This window comes from Dryas octopetala, chromosome 9 (genome assembly GCF_963921425.1).
Source record: "Dryas octopetala chromosome 9, drDryOcto1.1, whole genome shotgun sequence".
Classification (NCBI taxonomy): Eukaryota; Viridiplantae; Streptophyta; class Magnoliopsida; order Rosales; family Rosaceae; genus Dryas; species Dryas octopetala.
Genome location: NC_141374.1, coordinates 10,537,640 through 10,555,383, shown reverse-complemented (window position 1 = coordinate 10,555,383; position 17,744 = coordinate 10,537,640). Strand labels below are relative to the sequence as shown.

General features: G+C 34.1%; 2 protein-coding genes across 4 annotated transcripts; both read left to right on the top strand.

The window, feature by feature from the left end:
• The first annotated feature begins 2,355 nt into the window (after positions 1 to 2,355).
• On the top strand, positions 2,356 to 11,005 carry LOC147273945 (SPX domain-containing membrane protein At4g22990-like). Of its 3 annotated transcripts, none has more exons than XM_086255884.1 (11): positions 2,356 to 2,649; positions 3,735 to 3,793; positions 4,421 to 4,541; positions 5,203 to 5,514; positions 5,756 to 5,860; positions 6,001 to 6,458; positions 7,170 to 7,471; positions 8,424 to 8,596; positions 9,191 to 9,381; positions 9,514 to 9,647; positions 10,650 to 11,005. In XM_086255884.1, exons 2-11 carry the CDS (start codon positions 3,741 to 3,743, stop codon positions 10,886 to 10,888), a joined length of 2,088 nt encoding a protein of 695 aa, XP_086112010.1. In that variant the 5' UTR covers positions 2,356 to 2,649; positions 3,735 to 3,740; the 3' UTR covers positions 10,889 to 11,005. The 3 variants fall into 3 exon arrangements, with proteins under 3 accessions (XP_086112010.1, XP_086112009.1, XP_086112008.1); XM_086255883.1 differs by having other exon boundaries at positions 8,421 to 8,596; XM_086255882.1 differs by having other exon boundaries at positions 8,415 to 8,596.
• Positions 11,006 to 12,422: 1,417 nt separating this feature from the next.
• LOC147273944 (Glucose-methanol-choline (GMC) oxidoreductase family protein) lies at positions 12,423 to 17,137 on the top strand. Its single transcript, XM_086255885.1, has 6 exons — positions 12,423 to 12,976; positions 13,744 to 14,083; positions 14,663 to 14,964; positions 15,049 to 15,440; positions 15,780 to 16,345; positions 16,767 to 17,137. Exons 1-6 carry the CDS (start codon positions 12,892 to 12,894, stop codon positions 16,819 to 16,821), a joined length of 1,740 nt encoding a protein of 579 aa, XP_086112011.1. The 5' UTR covers positions 12,423 to 12,891; the 3' UTR covers positions 16,822 to 17,137.
• The last annotated feature ends 607 nt before the right edge of the window (positions 17,138 to 17,744 follow it).

The following is a 17,744-nucleotide window of genomic DNA, read 5'->3' as shown; positions in this document are numbered from 1 at the left end:
TGCTACTTGCGCTTCCACTGTACACTACCACTACTACACATCATGACCTCACCCCCATGATGTGTGACTTAAGCGTGTAGGAAATAATTGGTGGGGATGTGTGCAAAAGAATGGATTTGGCTCTAAATAATAAATTATAAATTCAATATACTTATATTGTATTGATAATTATACATAATATAATGTGAATTCTTAGTTTCGACCAAGGAATAAAATTTCGAGTTTCGAGGAAATTTCGATGGAAATTTCGATGGAAATTTCGACGGAAATTTCGAAGATTTTTAAATTTCGACAGAAATTAGATAGAAATGACGGAAATTACTATCAAAATACAGAAATTTTGAATGAAACTTTACCATATGTTTATTTAACATATTATCTACTTAATTGATAAAAAACATTGAAGAAATCAAATTATATAGTAGGTTTCATGTAATATAAGGTGAATATAATGCGCGCTGGAGCAAATAATGTTAAATAAAATTAGTATAATGAATAAGCAAAATTAGTATATTTTTAATTTATACTGTATAATTTAATTATACACTAAAATCTAAACCCTAATACTCTATATATTCTATATACCCTAATACTCTATAATCTATACATTAAATCCTATATACTCTATATTTTTTAGGATCTTAGGTTTTAAGCCTTTTAGGATACTTTTAATTATTTTTTTATATAGAAATGTATTAAAGTTTAAGATTTAAAATAACTAAAAGAAATCTCAAACCTTTTTTTCTTCTTTCCAATTGCCCAAAGGCCCCAAACCCCCCCCCCCTTTTTTTTATTTTTTATTTTTTATTTCCTTACCTTTTTTTCCCCGTGCCTCTCTCTTTAGTCTTTTTTTTAATTTTTTTCTTTCCTTCCTTTTTTCCCGTGTCTCTTACTTAGCCAAGCTTTGTCTTCACTAAGTGTAACAACCCAAATTTTGGCTTATGGTAATTTTGTTACTCAAATTTTTCAAATTTGTTTTAACGTTTGTTTAAAGGAATTAGAAATTTCTTTAAATTTATTTTAACTAACTTAGACCTTTGGTTGTGGTTCTAGAGCTTAGTGGTGTGGAAATGAATTTTAGAAAATGAAAATTCAAGAATTTGACGATTATTATTTTTTTCAAAATTAAATTATAAGAGTAGGATTTTTCATAATTTTTTTGAAAGCAATTTGACTATTTTGAGGTTATAGGAAATTAGTACTCATCAATACGAGTTCATAGAATTTTTCGGTGAATTATTTGGAGTCTCGAGCTATTTTTGGTGAATTTTTGAAGTTGGAGAAAATGGAAAATATGAAAATTTCGATAAATTTCGATAAATTTCGATAAATTTCGATGAATTTCGGTAAATTTCGGTAAATTTCGATAAATTTCGGTGAAATTTCGATAAATTTCGGCGAAATTTTCTCGAAAAATTATTAAACATGTGTTTCGATTTCGACACCCTAAAGAAACGAAATTTTCGGCGAAATTTCGCCGAAAATTTAGAAATTTAATTTCTTGGTTTCGACATTGTTAAAAGAACAGTGCTAAAAATTTTAAATTTGTATCCTAAATTTAAAATTTAAATAATATATTAATATTTTATTAATTTGTATATGATTTACTTTAAAAATTATTTCTTTCACAACAACTAAAATATTAACATTTGTAAGCACACACCATTTAGAATCCAAATATAAAATATAAATTTAGGATCCATCAAATGTAGTGATAAGGGTTGGAGTTTTTACGATTTATAAAATATAATAACTCCAACCTTTATCTCAACAATTAAATTATTAAAAGAATGTATTTTATTACATCTTAAATTATTATAGTCATCCGCCGTAAAAAAATATTAATATAGTCATTCTAACAAAAAAATTATCGTAATTACTTAATTAATTTGTTAATATATTAACTAATTTGATATAATAGTATTTCGACAATATTAAAGGAGTCTCAAATTAAAATTTCTGTATCCAGATAGAAATAAAAATAAATTATCGATATATTAAATAAATAAATACCTGGAATCAGTGTCCTGGTACATAGGTGATAGCTCAATTCAAATGAAGCATTATAATTTATATCTCTGTTGATTGGAAAAAATATAGTATAAAAATATGATTAGTAATAATGATTCCTAAGTAGATTTGGGCCACACATTTAATTACTTCACGTCAAAAAAGAACAATGAGTATCCAGAATCCAGATTCAAGAAAAAAGGAAAAAAGTACAATGAGTACATCCAAATTCAACCCTGTCCAGTCACTTATTCTTTTCATTTTCCACAATTGCCCAACTCAATTCTCAAAATTCCAGCTCCGTCCCAAAGCTTTAATAAAAGATCCGATTTTTTTGTGAACCAACACGACTCCTCTTGTGCCGATCCAACTCCAAGTATATCTCTCTCTCCTCCACAGCTTTTCGTTCCGAGCTTTCTCCATCTTCTACTTTGGCTTTCCTTATTCGTATCTCTGCGATTTCGAAGCATTCGAAACCATTTTCGTTGCTCTGTAAATCCACGTTTTCGCTTTTCCTTGTCAAGAACATGCGGTGCTAGCCTTCTCGCTTTCTTCTGTTTGAGGTGGTGTTCGTTGATGGTCATCTAAGTTTCCTCTGCAAGCGGCGATCGAAATTTACTTCGATAATTCGGATTTTTGGTAATATATGTTATATGAATGCGTGTATATATATGTAGGTGTGTGTATACGTATATATATATATATATATCTTTTTTTATTCTTGGACTCGTGCTTTGTTTGGTTGCTGCTGAGAATCTGGAAGAAAATAGGACTGGAATGAGATTCAGAGTCCTGTGTTATAGGTCTCCCAGTTGAGTAGCTTTTCTTTAGTTTTCGTCGGAGCCTGGAAGCTGAGATTGTATGAGTTGAGCTCGAATTTTTTATTCGTTTTCGTTTTCGTTTCCGAGTTTTTCTAGGCAGCCAAACAGAGCATTATCTAATTACTTAATTAATTATCTATTTACTTATTTATCCTGATAAGATGAGCTTAGTTGGTGATATCTGTATAAGCTGACCTTGGGATACTACAACTCGGCTCTAGGCTTGTTTGTGTTGACTTGGTCAAAGTGGGTGGTTTATGAGACTATGGTGATTTTGAGGATGGTACAATCTAGGCCAAAGTCAATGAAAATTTCTTAAAGATCCCAAGTGAGTTAGGTATATTATATCTAGGCGGCTTATATATACACCTTATCAAAGGGATAAGCTGACTGATTACTCTAATATGTGGTTGAAAAAGGGGACAGATAATTGAAAAAATATAAAAAGAATGAGAAGAGCACTATGACAAATCTATACTTCATGGAACATACCTTTTCTTGACTTATATATTGACCTGAGCTGAGTTTAGTTGCTTTAATGCATTCAGAATATATGTGACAATGACACTATGATGAAAAAAAAAAAAAATCGGTTATTTTGTTTTGAAATGATGTACATAAGCTATTGTTTTATCACTTGGGTTGGAGTCAGAAGAATTAATTTAGAATCCTCATCAACATTGCTCAGGCTCGGAGAAGAACTGCTGGTTTTATAGGCAACTTTTCTGGTGGACAGCGAATAACTATAATTGTCAGCATTTTTATGTTCCTTGTTTCCTTTACAATGGAACAACTTGTGTTATTATTGGATACAAAGAAATTTTATTCTTTCTCCTTTCTGTGTTGCTTGGCTTTTCACTTCATTTTCTTCTTTTGCTAATGTGAACTTCTTTTAATTTGTAGTGAGAAATGGTTGCCTTTGGGAAAAAGTTGAAGGAAAGACAAATTCAAGAATGGGAGGGGTATGTTTGATCTATTCTCACTTATTCAAGTATGATTCACCTAATATTAGAGGCATTGTGACAGACATCTTGAACCTTTCCTCTTGTAGAAGGGTAAAAGAATAGAAGGGCTTAAATGATGGAATTCTTTGATGACAAACATGTTGTGTGTTAACCCTGAATCTTAATGGAAATGCCTTTGGTGTTGTCAAATAAATGTTGACATATCATATGGTATTTGCTAATGGATTTTCTTGTCATTAGAACAATAGACTATCTAGTCTTATAACCAATGGTGTACAAAATATATAATTTTTTTGGGGTAATCTATGTGAGCATTTAAATTCTTTTTTGTTGACATACAAACATGAAAACACAATGTGTGTCACTGATATAATTAAATTACTCAGAGAGCACTGGGATATTTTTTTGGATGGTATCACATATTACCCAACTCAATGCCCAGAGCTTATAGTTAGTGTGTATGTGTGTAATCTGTGCATGTTAGTAAAGAAAGAGAAGGGAAAGGGTCCATATTAACATGCTCATGTATAGTTGATATGCCTATCATGTCGATGTCATCGTACAATATTTCCTTAGTTCTCTATTTAAATTTCCATTGTGTGCTCATACTTTATTTTCTTCCAGGTATTACATCAACTATAAACTTATGAAGAAAAAAGTAAAATACTATACTCACCAAATTAAAGTTGGAGCACAGGACAAGCAGCATGTCCTAAAGGATTTTTCAAGAATGCTGGATAATCAGGTATGAACCATGTACATGCTTGTTCATGAATTATATAAGAGAATTTTAGATGATAAATTATGTATCTTGGTATATACACTTGATTGTTCTGCCTACACATTTATTTCTTTTGTCATCTGCCATATGGTGTTTAAATCAAGTATGAAATTGAGTGTGAATTGAATTTCTATAAGATGTCAAATATTTAAATATTATTCATTTGTGGGAGGTTTTCATGGGAGTTTGAATAATTCATTTATTAATAACGGGTCTGGTTTTCTTTTCCTTTATCCCCTTTTGTATCCTCTTTGTAGAAGGTATGGGAAAAGCTAGTGATATCCTCATGGGGGAGTATCATAATTGAATTGGGGTAAAGTTGCTCTGGTCTGCGTGCATATATATTTCGACCTGTGTCTGCACATAAGCACTCACACCCGCATATCTGTGTTTTTTTCTTTTTGGATAAGTAGTATCTGTCTCTGTGTGCATCCGTATCCTTTTTTTTTTTTTTTTGGGGGTGCTATATTATTTATATATGTGTGTGTGTCGCCAGGAAGTTCATTGCATAATATGGTTTTTCACTTTTTTCAGTTTTTATTCTGGAAAAGCTGAGTTATGCTGTTATTCATGAAAGACAGAAAACAAATGTGCTTTCCTCACTTGTTTGTTATTACAATATCAGATAGAGAAGATTGTCCTTTTCCTGTTGGAACAACAAGGGCTACTTGCAAGCAGGATAGCCAAGCTTGGAGAACAGCATGATGCTCTTCAGCAGCAACCTGAAATATCCCAAATATCTGAACTACGAGAAGCTTATAGAGAAGTGGGGCGCGATCTTTTGAAGCTTCTCTTTTTTGTTGAAGTGAATGCTATTGGTCTGCGAAAGATACTGAAGAAGTTTGATAAACGCTTTGGCTATAGATTCACTGACTATTACGTCAAAACTCGTGCTAATCATCCATACTCACAGCTGCAGCAAGTGTTTAAGCATGTGGTAATATGTTTATTCAGAGGCCTTTTTCTCCCCTTTGTCCTTTTAAGCATTTCAAAACTTGAATAGGCTTCTAGATGCAGTTTTTCCATTTCCACTTTTTGTATGTTATCAGGCGCAGTTCTAAAATATTGGGGCATGAAAGAATGTATAAAGTAGCTCTAAAAACTTATTGTCATACGCTTAGAAACTGCAAACTTATGGTATCAGTGTAAATGATCTCTCCCAACTAATAATCTTGCAGGGGGTAGGGGCTGTTGTGGGAGCTGTATCTCGAAATCTTCATGAACTTCAAGACCGACAGGGAAGCTACTTATCAATATATGATCAACCTGCTCTTCCCCTCCAGGTTTCATTAAGAATTGATGCCTTAAGCTTTTTTGTTTCTTTCTTAATGTTTTCTTGGATGAACTGTGATGTTATTGTTTGAGTGGGAAGCAGTCAAAATTTTGGTAATATATAGAAATATTTATTAGGGTTCACGTGCAGGATTCTGTCATTGATTCAATAAAAGCAGCGGTAGACAGGTTAACCTACTCAACAAACTTCCTTAACTTTTTGGGACAACATGCACTCATTTTGCAAGAAGATCAGCTACCTTCTCCTGCTGAGGAACAAGTTGTTGATCAGAAATACCATTTTATGTCACTTCTCTTAAACTTAGCGAACACATTTCTTTATATGGTCAATACATATATCATAGTCCCTACAGCAGATGACTACTCCATGAGCCTTGGAGCTGCAGCAACAGTTTGTGGTGTTGTGATTGGAGCAATGGCTGTTGCACAGGTGTTTTCTTCAGTGTATTTTAGTGCCTGGTCAAATAAATCTTACTTCAAGCCTCTTGTATTTAGCAGCATTGTTCTTTTTGTGGGAAATGTCTTGTATGCTCTGGCTTATGATCTTCATTCAATATGGGTACTTTTGATTGGTCGTCTTTTCTGTGGGTACGTAATTCTTTTACTTTTTCCTCTGATTCTTCTTTCAGATTTGGCAATATATATCATCAAAAGTGGCGGGTTAGGAAATTTTGAGTCTTCTCAGCTTTGATTGAAATCTGAACTTAAAACTCCTCTGCTTATTTTCTACTCTAGAAATTGACACTAGCTGCCTCACTGACAATTGTCACGAACCATGGTCTAAACTATTTTAGCACCATCTTATAATTTCTTCTAGCTCTGCTCTTTTGACACATAAGTTTTAATGCTTTAATGGTCTCTGCTCTGGCTTTTTGGGCACTTGTGGGAAAATTGATGTATTCCATCTTTGGATTCAAAATCAAAGTAGACTTTTCAGGAAACATTTGCAAAGTCTAAAAATCTGTTATATGTTACAAGAGCTTGGGGAACAACATTAACTAATGAGATGTCTGGTGGGATAGCTTTCACCTTTTCAACACTTTGCACAGAGTTGGATTACTAAACAAACTACAGCTGATTTCTTCTTGTTATCTTACACACTTTTTAATGTATAGCTGTATAAGAGACCTGAAGCTCATTTCTATCATAGGAAGGTTAAATATGAGAGATCATTATGTTATGATTTCAGGACCGAGATTAAAGTTTGAGCTAGGAATAGTGTAATGCAATAAGATTTTGAAGCTTGTTCCTTAGTGCCTCATCAGATAAATTGACAAATTTCTGCTTTCTATATTTCAGATTGGGTTCTGCTAGAGCTGTTAACAGGCGTTATATTAGTGATTGTGTACCACTAAGAATCCGCATGCAGGCATCAGCGGGTTTCGTTAGCGCTAGTGCCCTTGGAATGGCTTGTGGTCCTGCTCTTGCTGGCTTACTTCAAACTAATTTCAAAATTTACAAGCTTACATGCAATCAGGACACTTTGCCTGGCTGGGTTATGGCTGCAGCTTGGCTTATATACTTAGTATGGTTGTGCATCTCATTCAAAGAACCTTCTCGTGAAGATGAAGAGAATCATACTCAAAAGGAATCGAATGTTGGTATGTTGACTCATGTCAGTAGTTGAATGATCTCTTGAACATTGCTGTTGTTTGTCTTTTCCATAAATCTTAGGCTTCTAATGAGGCATTAGATTGAATTTAATTTGACCGTAATAACTCTTATTTATTGTTGTGAACATTGTTTAGTTGTATTGAGAATTTAAATTACATCCTTAAACACACCATCAATTGTCATTCTTAGTGCCCATTTCTTTTTTACTCTCGTCTAATTAAGATCAAACTACTCTTTTGACAATAAGAATTCTAATGAATGAGGCTTTTTTTTTTTTTTTTTTTTGGAAAAACATTTTATAAAATGAAGATATAGGTGCTTTTGACTGTTGAGAGAAGCTTTGGAGTTTCGAAGTCATCATATTACAATTACAAACTACTCTTTGGGTTAATCTCATGGATTTACATTACAATTGTCAACATGCTTGGCGTGTTCAGAACAAGAAAAAAAAAATACTTGACATGTTAGTTAAGCTTGGTGTTGAGATAGTCCTTGGCATTTACTTTGGAAATTGTGATGTTAACATACATAATTCTGAAACATTATTGTGCTGTTAATATACAAAATGAGCACTTCTTTAAATCCATTATTGTAGCTGAAACAATTGGTAATTGGTATTGGACTTTAGACCTCATTCAAAAAGTGCGTCCTTTGAACTCAAGTTAGTTGATTTCGTATCCAGATTAATGGTGGTTCAATGAGACTTTGAATAGTAATTTTATTGGGACATAAGTTTTAAGTTTTAACTGTTAAGTGATGCACAAATTTTGGAATTTGTAACAACATGAGGGTCTAGTCCCCAATGGTTCTGAATTATGCTGTATAGGTGTAGTGTTGACTGTTGTGCCATTTCCTGCTGCATCTCCCCAACGATATAGTTGCCCTGGGAGGGAGCTAATAATTATCAAAAGCTAATCTTGTAATTGACAGGAACAGCAGAAAACGATGCACTCGAGAAAGGTCTTAAACAACCATTGCTCATTAGTTCTGAAGACAAGAAAGAAGATGATGAAGATGGTGAGCAAGATGAAAGTGAAGAAGCTCCTGAGGACTCTCGCCGACCAGCCACTTCGATTCGATCAGCATATCGACTACTTACACCCTCTGTGAAGGTATCACACTGATTTTGAATTTCATATGAGCTTCACAAATCAATTGTTTCATTAAAAGTATGTGCCTTTGATGTCAGTGTTAACTGAAAATGTTTAAAGGTCTGCAAATGTGAAAAAGACAGGTATTTTATTTATTTATTTGTTTTCTTAAGAATTGACAATGGGAAAGATGAGGGAAAAATACTTAATTACTGAAACATATCTATCCCTTTGGATCACAGTGTGTAAATAAATGTACTAGCTCCGTGACAAATGTTTTTCAGTGAACCCATTTCTCCACCAATAATTGGACAAAGTAGTATTGTTATATGCTCCATAATGGTTACCTATACAATGCTGAATGTTATAACACTTGCTCTGTGGCAAGAAACAAAGAATCTTTATACCTTGACTATGTAATGTCGTATTTATCAACTTTATGCCCTGTGATTTTCTGATTGTTACCCTGTATTTTGTTATTTTGATACAGTGGACTTTAATGCTAAATCTTTGAAATTCTTTATCTCCACATCTGTCTTCATCTCATTAGCAAATTATCTACCAGTAATTTCCATTTGGGACTTTAACTCTCTCCACTTCTATATGATTCATCAGGTTCAATTGTTGATATATTTCATGCTCAAGTATGCAATGGAGATTTTACTTTCAGAATCTAGTGTCGTTACCACCTACTATTTCGGCTGGTCTACTAGCAAAGTGGCAATTTTTCTTGCATGTCTTGGGCTTACCGTTCTTCCTGTAAATATTTTAGTTGGGAGCTACATTAGCAACATGTTTGAAGACAGGTAATTTTTTAACAGGAAGGATACTTTCAATCTTTCTTCACGTATGATGATTATTTATATTTGCTAGTTGAAAGTTCCATAAAATATTCGTCCTGCTCACTGATGGATTTGTTTTTGTTGACCTGATTGCAGGCAAATTTTATTAGCATCTGAACTACTGGTTTTCATAGGCATAGTTCTGAGCTTCCATATAGTAACTACATACTCTGTGATACAATATGTCACCTCAGGACTTATCATGTTTGTTTCTGCCGAAGTACTTGAAGGTGAGATTTTTTTATTCAAATCAATTACTTTTGGTTTATAACTGTGAAGACAAGACTCAACAATGAAATCGTTTTAATTTTTTATTTTAAAATTCATTCTATCTATTCTCTTTACCTTTAAAAAAAAAAAAAAAAAAAAAACAGAAACAAAAATATTACCAAACGAGCTTTTGGTAATTGAAGTATATATCAACATATTATCAAGGAAACACATATATGATTCTTTCTGTTCTCATTTTGGAGAAATATTGCCGAATAATATCACCGATTTAGTAACCACAAAATTCAGCTGTTGTCTTATTATCAGGCAATATCATTAGGCACCTGTTAAGGAGATTAATCCTGGTCTCTTTTTCTATCTGAGATTTATACGAAGTATGATTTCCCTGGGAAGTCAGGAACCATTCTTTCTGACAAGTGATTACTACCTTAGAAACGTGTAAAAGTAGTGTCAAATGTACAAATTTCATCAATTCAATCTTTTTGTCGAAAATGGTTTATGCAGCATATCAGGGAGTCCTGTATTATTATAAACTGGACACCATATGACCATAGAATTATAATTAGATAATGGTAACAAGTATTTCTTTGTCATACATTATTACCATAGTTTTGATGAATTAACATGAAGCTAAAATTTTCTAGTTATAAAGGAATAGTGACCTTTGGAAAAGCTTCACAGTTTTGTTTATTTATTTTTTTAATTGGACATTTGTCTTTTTAGTCTTTACTGAAGCTACACATGGAATAAATCTAATAGGAAATGGAACTGTATCTCACCACATAGTAAAGATCACTACAGTGTCCCTGATATATCTTCTGCATCGTACCTAACAGTATGGTGCGGCTTTCATATAATGTGCTATAGGTTAAAATAGTTGTTTGCTTGAATTGCATCCAAATGTCTTGTAGAGCTACTAGAACTCTTGTATGAATTGATTAGTAAGATGATTTGATTAGTATGAATTGCATCCAAATGTCTTTAAACTATCATTTGTGCAGGTGTCAACTTGTCACTTCTCTCTAGGGTCATGTCATCGAGGCTTTCCCGTGGAACTTACAATGGTGGATTACTTTCAACGGAAGCTGGGACACTCGCTCGAGTAGTTGCAGATAGCACCATAACCCTTGCTGGATACTTGGGGGAGAGTAGGCTCTTGAACATCACCTTACTTCCTTCCCTCTTCATTTGCATGACTTCCATTATTGCCACCTGCTATACCTACAACTCTCTCTATTGATTTTTTTTTTTCCATTTGTATTATTTTAGTCGCTATATTAGTGATATATATTGTTAGAAAACTAGGCCATTGTTTGTCATCCCCAATCTGATTTATATAAAAAGTCTCATCAAACCCAACCATTCTTAGTAATGATTTTAATTTTTGGGTAACAAGGAAAATTCCTATGACCCACTCTCTTATCGATACAAAGTTTCAAGTGCAAATTATAGATGCGTGCAATTACTTATGAAATGCTTACATAATACATATATGATGCTCTCATTGCTGACCAGAAAAAGATTGAAAGGGAAATGCTTAATAATGAAAGAAAAGGGTTACAAATGAAAACAGGCTTGGGAAACATCCCTTGTATGCGAGAATAAAACTCCAGTTTATTCACGATTAGTTTGGTTCATTTAACAGCACTAGTAACTCCCTTTTTTTAAATAGTAAATTGCTAATTAGTTCAGTAAGGCCCACAGAGATGATGTGTCAAAAATGTATAAAGAATTCCCATAAAAAAAAATGGATAAAGAAAGTAGTTGCCGTTTTATTGCCGTACTCATCTTTAAAATGAAAATAACTCCGTTCTTTTCACATAAAGAGTAGGAAAAAGGATCGAGTTGTACAATATTTCTCCATCTAAATATGGACTCTCTTTCTTCTTTTTTGTCGCTCATCTGTAGTGACTAGTGAACAGTACACTGCTAATGAATCACCAAAATAGCAGGGTTAGAGATTTCAAATTTGTATCTTAAATTTAAATTTCAAATAATGTGTTAGTATTTTTTTGATTCATACATAACCCACATTAAGAATTATTTATTTCATAATAAGTAAAACATTGAAATCAAATTTGAAATCCATAACATATCGAACTAGATAACTAAAAGTAACCTTAAAACAAGGTGGTTCCATTTGAACCCATATGAATTTTTGTACTTCAGCATAAATTATTGTACTAATGTGGTGTGGTGTGCTAACATTTAATGAGACATTGAAACTCAACTACCTGTGTGTAAAAGTAGTTCAGCTTCTTTAAAAGTCTCACGGCCGGCAGCTAAGCCCATTAATCCCTTAACGTTTTTAGACCCTCCAGCATTTTAAGTCATTCCATTATGTAATATTCTGGGTCTATTAATGGAAACAAAAGAGGTTGGCCAGTAAAAGTGTAAAACTGACCTTTCCCCAACAATTTCTTATAACCAAATTTTATTGGTAATGAGTTATTTATTTAGTGGTATTTTTCTCTATTTTATTGGAATAGATCCCAAATTTGAAGTTTGAACTCCTTTTCAGATAAGAAAAAAATATTGAGGATTTAAAAAAATTACTTTAACTTATCATTTGGAAACATATCATTGATAAACGTAGCATTTGGTGAGTATATCAGTGCTGTACGTTTTCTATTTATTACATGATCAAAAAAGTCGGTAATTAATGATCCTTCTCTATTAATCCACCCACCCAAATAGGCCCCAGAAGTGAGGCCATTGGCAGTTATTTGGTGAAATAAACAAAACCCAACTGCCCGGCCCGTTCGCCCTTCGCCCTGCTCTGTCTCTCTCTCTCTCTCTCTCTCTCTCTCTCTCTCTCCCCAAAAACACTGCATACATCTAGCTAGCAAACACATTTGCTGAAACCAAGAAGCACATATATAAACAAACCAAAATTTAGCCAAATAACATGCTCAGTGCGTAGTGCATATATACCACGTTATAACATAGTTCACATTATTTTTGGGGTCTGTAAGTTATTGCTAGGCGAGCTAAACGGTAGCTTATGCATCACATCTTGTGCATTTCTTGAATCCTTTGGTACGTATTTTTCTCTACACATAATTAGCTTCCTGATCGAGCTTGCTTCAGTACTCAAATTTTGTTATATATAAGGAAGAATATGCAGTAAAGGTTAATTTGTAGAGAGCAAGAAGCACATACCATAAATATATATCATTGGAGGAGCTAGCTCTCTTTCTGGAGGAGTTGTTTGAAAGTGGGATATATATATATTTATAGATAATGGGTATTGGGTGCTGGAGATCATTGTTTGGTGCTGCTCTCGCTGCAATTCTCTTCCTTCATGGCTTTTCTGAGGCTGACAAAGGTACGTATAACTTTAATTAATTTCTTTCTTATACGTTATATATTTATATATATAGTGTCTTTTTATGAATTTGCATGAAATGAGAGCAGTGATGTGATCTCGTAGCTTGAAGACTGTGATACTGCATCATACCAAAATAGCACTATTCCATCCATCACTAAATTTTGTTCTCCAAATTTAGTGAGTGTATTTCTGTATATTTTTCCAGGTCTGTGAAATTAGGCATTTCATACATATATTTGTTCAAATTAATCTGTGCAATATTTATAGCAAGTTAGATAGTGGCTGACATTAATACACACATAAATAAAACATGTGAATGACAAGATCAAACAGTGATCATCGTAATGTATAGGGTCCACCTATGTTGAGCAAAAACAAGGGCAAGAACCTAAAAAAGTTGCCTGCATTAATTGCTTAATTATAGAGTACCTATGGCCTATGGGGCGAGAGAGATAGAGCCAGTTTTTTCTTCTTGACTTGTCAAACTTTTACTTGCTAAATATTGCACATGGCATAATAATTTCTTATTTATTACAAATAAATGAGATTCAAAATTGGTCCAGATATAAACAAATAAATATGGTCACGTTAGTTGAGTTTTTAATTATCAAATTAAATGCGTGCCCTAATCATTAGAATAGTTGTAGTACTAGATCTTAATTAATTAACACTCAATATTAATTATTAGATAATATGCATACCCCAATATACATATCTTGATTATTATTAACACTCAATCTTTTGCTCTGTTTAATTACATGCAGCTCCAAACTTCAGGTTCATGCATAATGCAACCGCAGCTCCAGCCATATCATACTACGACTACATTATAGTAGGCGGTGGCACCGCGGGCTGCCCCTTAGCCGCCACTCTTTCCCAAAACTACAGCGTTTTGCTACTTGAACGTGGCGGATCACCCTATGGCAATCCCAACATTACAAACTTGTCAGCCTTCGGCGCTGCCCTCTCCGACCTCTCCCCCACCTCCCCCTCCCAGCGCTTCATCTCTGAGGATGGCGTTATTAACTCCCGGGCCCGTGTTTTAGGCGGCGGGACCTGTCTAAATGCCGGTTTTTATACACGTGCCGCTAGTGACTACGTGAGGTACATATACATGCATAATATCCATGTAAATTCGAAATATATAAGTTTAATTTATAGTATACAAAGGTATGCAAATGTAAATAGGATTTGGATCCTCTACTAATCCTTATCAGATATATATTTGCTTGTCTTCACATAAATGGTTGTACATATATAACAGTTAATAATCATTTAATAAAGAAAAAAACCATAATAATCATTTGGATTTGTGACATAAAACTCATATTTAAAGTCAAGTAATACATGCTGATAATTCTAATAAAAGTCTTAATTTCAATAATTTGGAATTATAATTATCTTATACTCTAATACAAATTTAAAATTTTTAAATAAACTACATGCTTGTGCAACCATCGATCGATGGTTGGTCATTTTAAATTTCTTTTATACTTTGGAAAAAAGGAAAGAATACTGGACGATGAAATTGTTGAGTAATTGCGTACAATAGCTCTAATGCACTTATTATAAGACACAAATTGTGACAATTTTCCCAATTTTAATTAACATTGACATGATAGCACATGTATATTCAACATATATGATGTTACGTATGTTTAAGAATTCTGATTTTGCTATTAGGGAAGCCGGATGGGACAGTCGATTAGTGAACGAATCATACCAATGGGTAGAGCGGCGCGTGGCATTTCAGCCACCAATTCAGGGGTGGCAGTCGGCTGTACGCGACGGTTTGCTGGAAATAGGGGTGGTCCCAAACAACGGGTTCACTTATGATCATATCTACGGTACTAAAGTTGGAGGGACCATATTTGATGTTGAGGGACATAGACATACTGCTGCGGATTTATTAGAATACGCTAATCCCAATGGACTTACCGTGCTCTTGCACGCCTCCGTGCATCAGATTTTGTTCAGAATAAAAGGTTCATGATTTTTTTTTTTTTTTTAATAGAGAAAGTAGGAGAGTTGAACTCTTTTTTATATTTTATTTTTCAACATTTAAACAGGGAAATTAAGGCCACTGGCCCACGGGGTGGTATTTAGAGACGCATTTGGGACCAGTCACAGAGCTTACCTAAAGAATGGGTCCAAGAGCGAGGTCATTATATCAGCTGGTGCAGTTGGAAGCCCACAGCTTTTAATGTTGAGTGGGGTGGGCCCAGCAGATCATCTCAAGGCCCACAACATCACTGTGGTGTTGGACCAGCCCATGGTTGGCCAAGGCATGTCGGACAACCCCATGAATTCCATTTTCGTCCCCTCGCCAATTCCCGTGGAGGTGTCGCTCATCCAAGTCGTCGGCATCACCCACTTCGGAAGCTACATCGAAGCCGCCAGTGGTGAAAACTTTGCTGGTGGTTCTTCTGCTCCGAGGGACTATGGCATGTTCTCTCCCAAGGTATGTATAGATTCAATTGGGCCATGCCAAGCCCATGTTCTCATATGCATGAATTTAGAATGTTGCTAAGTATACCCAAATATTTGATCACTAAACCCAACACTTGAAAATTTGTAAGGAAATTCCAACTTTTCCCTTTAAATATAGAGAAAAAAAGAAAATAAGTCAGAGATGGGGTCAACCTCCCTCTCGAATCAGACTGTATCTTTTTTATTTTGTAAATTTGTCATGTGTTTAGGTGCAGTGATAAATTGTTGGTGTACATAGCAGCTGTCTAAATGTATCCATTCAGCTTGCTTATAATAGTTGCATATTATTTTGGTTCATATATATTTGCAGATTGGTCAGCTCTCCACAGTGCCACCAAAGCAAAGGACCCCAGAAGCCCTAGCCAAAGCTGTGGAATTCATGAACAGTCTTGATGAGCCAGCCTTCAGAGGAGGATTCATTCTTGAGAAAGTCCAAGGCCCAATATCCACAGGCCACTTGGAGCTCCGAACCCGCAACCCGAATGACAACCCATCAGTGACCTTCAACTATTTCAAAGACCCCCAAGACCTACAAAGATGTGTCCAAGGCATGGAAACCATTGAGAGAATAATTGAGTCCAAGGCCTTCTCCAAATTCAGATATGAGGACCTTTCAATACCAACACTGCTCAACATGACTGCAGGTGCCCCAGTGAACTTGCTGCCCAGACACTCCAATTCCTCAATGTCTTTGGAGCAGTTCTGCAAGGACACTGTCATGACCATTTGGCACTACCATGGAGGTTGCCAAGTTGGGAGGGTTGTGGATGCTGATTACAAGGTTCTTGGTGTTGATGCCCTAAGAGTCATCGATGGCTCCACTTTTATTTACTCCCCTGGCACTAATCCTCAAGCCACTGTGATGATGCTTGGAAGGTAATTAATTAACTTTGAATACTGCTTAATCATTTATAATTAAAAGTTAATGTTCTCTTGTTAGATAATCCGATTGATAAGAAATTTCTGTCATACAATTACTATATGACATACAATCATTTTCGGACCCTTAGATGACAATGAGTTCACTTTCTACTTAAATATGATTGTACACTATACACCCACTATACCAAAGACAAACTCTAATGACAATTTAATTAAGATACCTATATATATATGTTATTACATTGTGAATCTGAGCTACACATTTAAACAAGAATAAACATAAATATTTAATGTTGTCATACCATAGACTCTTTGACAAAATAATATTTTCATATAATTAGAGTACTCGTTTTTACTTTTTTATATCATGGATTTTATGTTGATGCAAGGTGTGTTCTGATTTGCCATGGTGCAGGTACATGGGAGAAAAAATAGTGAGTGAGAGACTTGTCAGCGATGAATCAAAGTAAAATATCATTGTTTGACCCCGGAGATAAGGTCTCTCTCTCTCTATATATATATATATATATATATATGTTTATGTGTAACTATAAAACAAGAGGGACTCCCAAACATAGTAGAAATATATATATGTATGTGTACAATTCGGTCGATCGATTATCTTAAGAAATATGGTGAAAAATCCTGCAGAGAAAAATGAAGGTGATGGTGGCTTCATTGTTGTGGAAGTTTACATTTAAATCTTGGGTTTTAGGTGAAATGTCGGCTCAAATGAAAACCATTAAAAAAAAATAACTCTCTTTAATTGTATGCACGTACAAGAGGGATAGTTTTCATATTAAATTATTTCACTATAAATTTTATGAGTTTAATTTCATTCACACGTTCGTGATGTTATATTATAATTGAAATAGAATAATAATAATTACAATAAAATTCTTACCGTGAATAAAAAAAATGAGTATCTATCACTTTAGCTAGAAGCCTTATAAAGTGTGGCAATTAATTAAAGAAAAAAGATAGCATAAGACGTTACGCATAAAAGTCCATGTCAATTATCGGATAACATAAGTTAATTACTAGGAATTATTCTCTTGGACTAACACCCAATTTCGATTTATGAGTTTCTCTTTTCAAACAAAAAAAATTGAGAAAGAAAATGAAAATATAAGAAGAGAATATGACATGGAATATACCTCTCTGAGGAGTGAGGACCAGGTTTTGGTGCCGCTTGGCCTTACACCTACTGACGCAAAAAAGAAAACAAAGGCATCTCCATCTTCTTTCTTGGCCCTTTTCCCTCCTTCATTCCTCTCCTCATTCATCTCCAAACATGAAATAATGGAGAGAAAGAGAAGAATCTAAAAAACATTTGTAAGCCTTTTAATTTGGATAGCAATATTGCATGGGAATGTGTAGAAAGTAGGCAGTG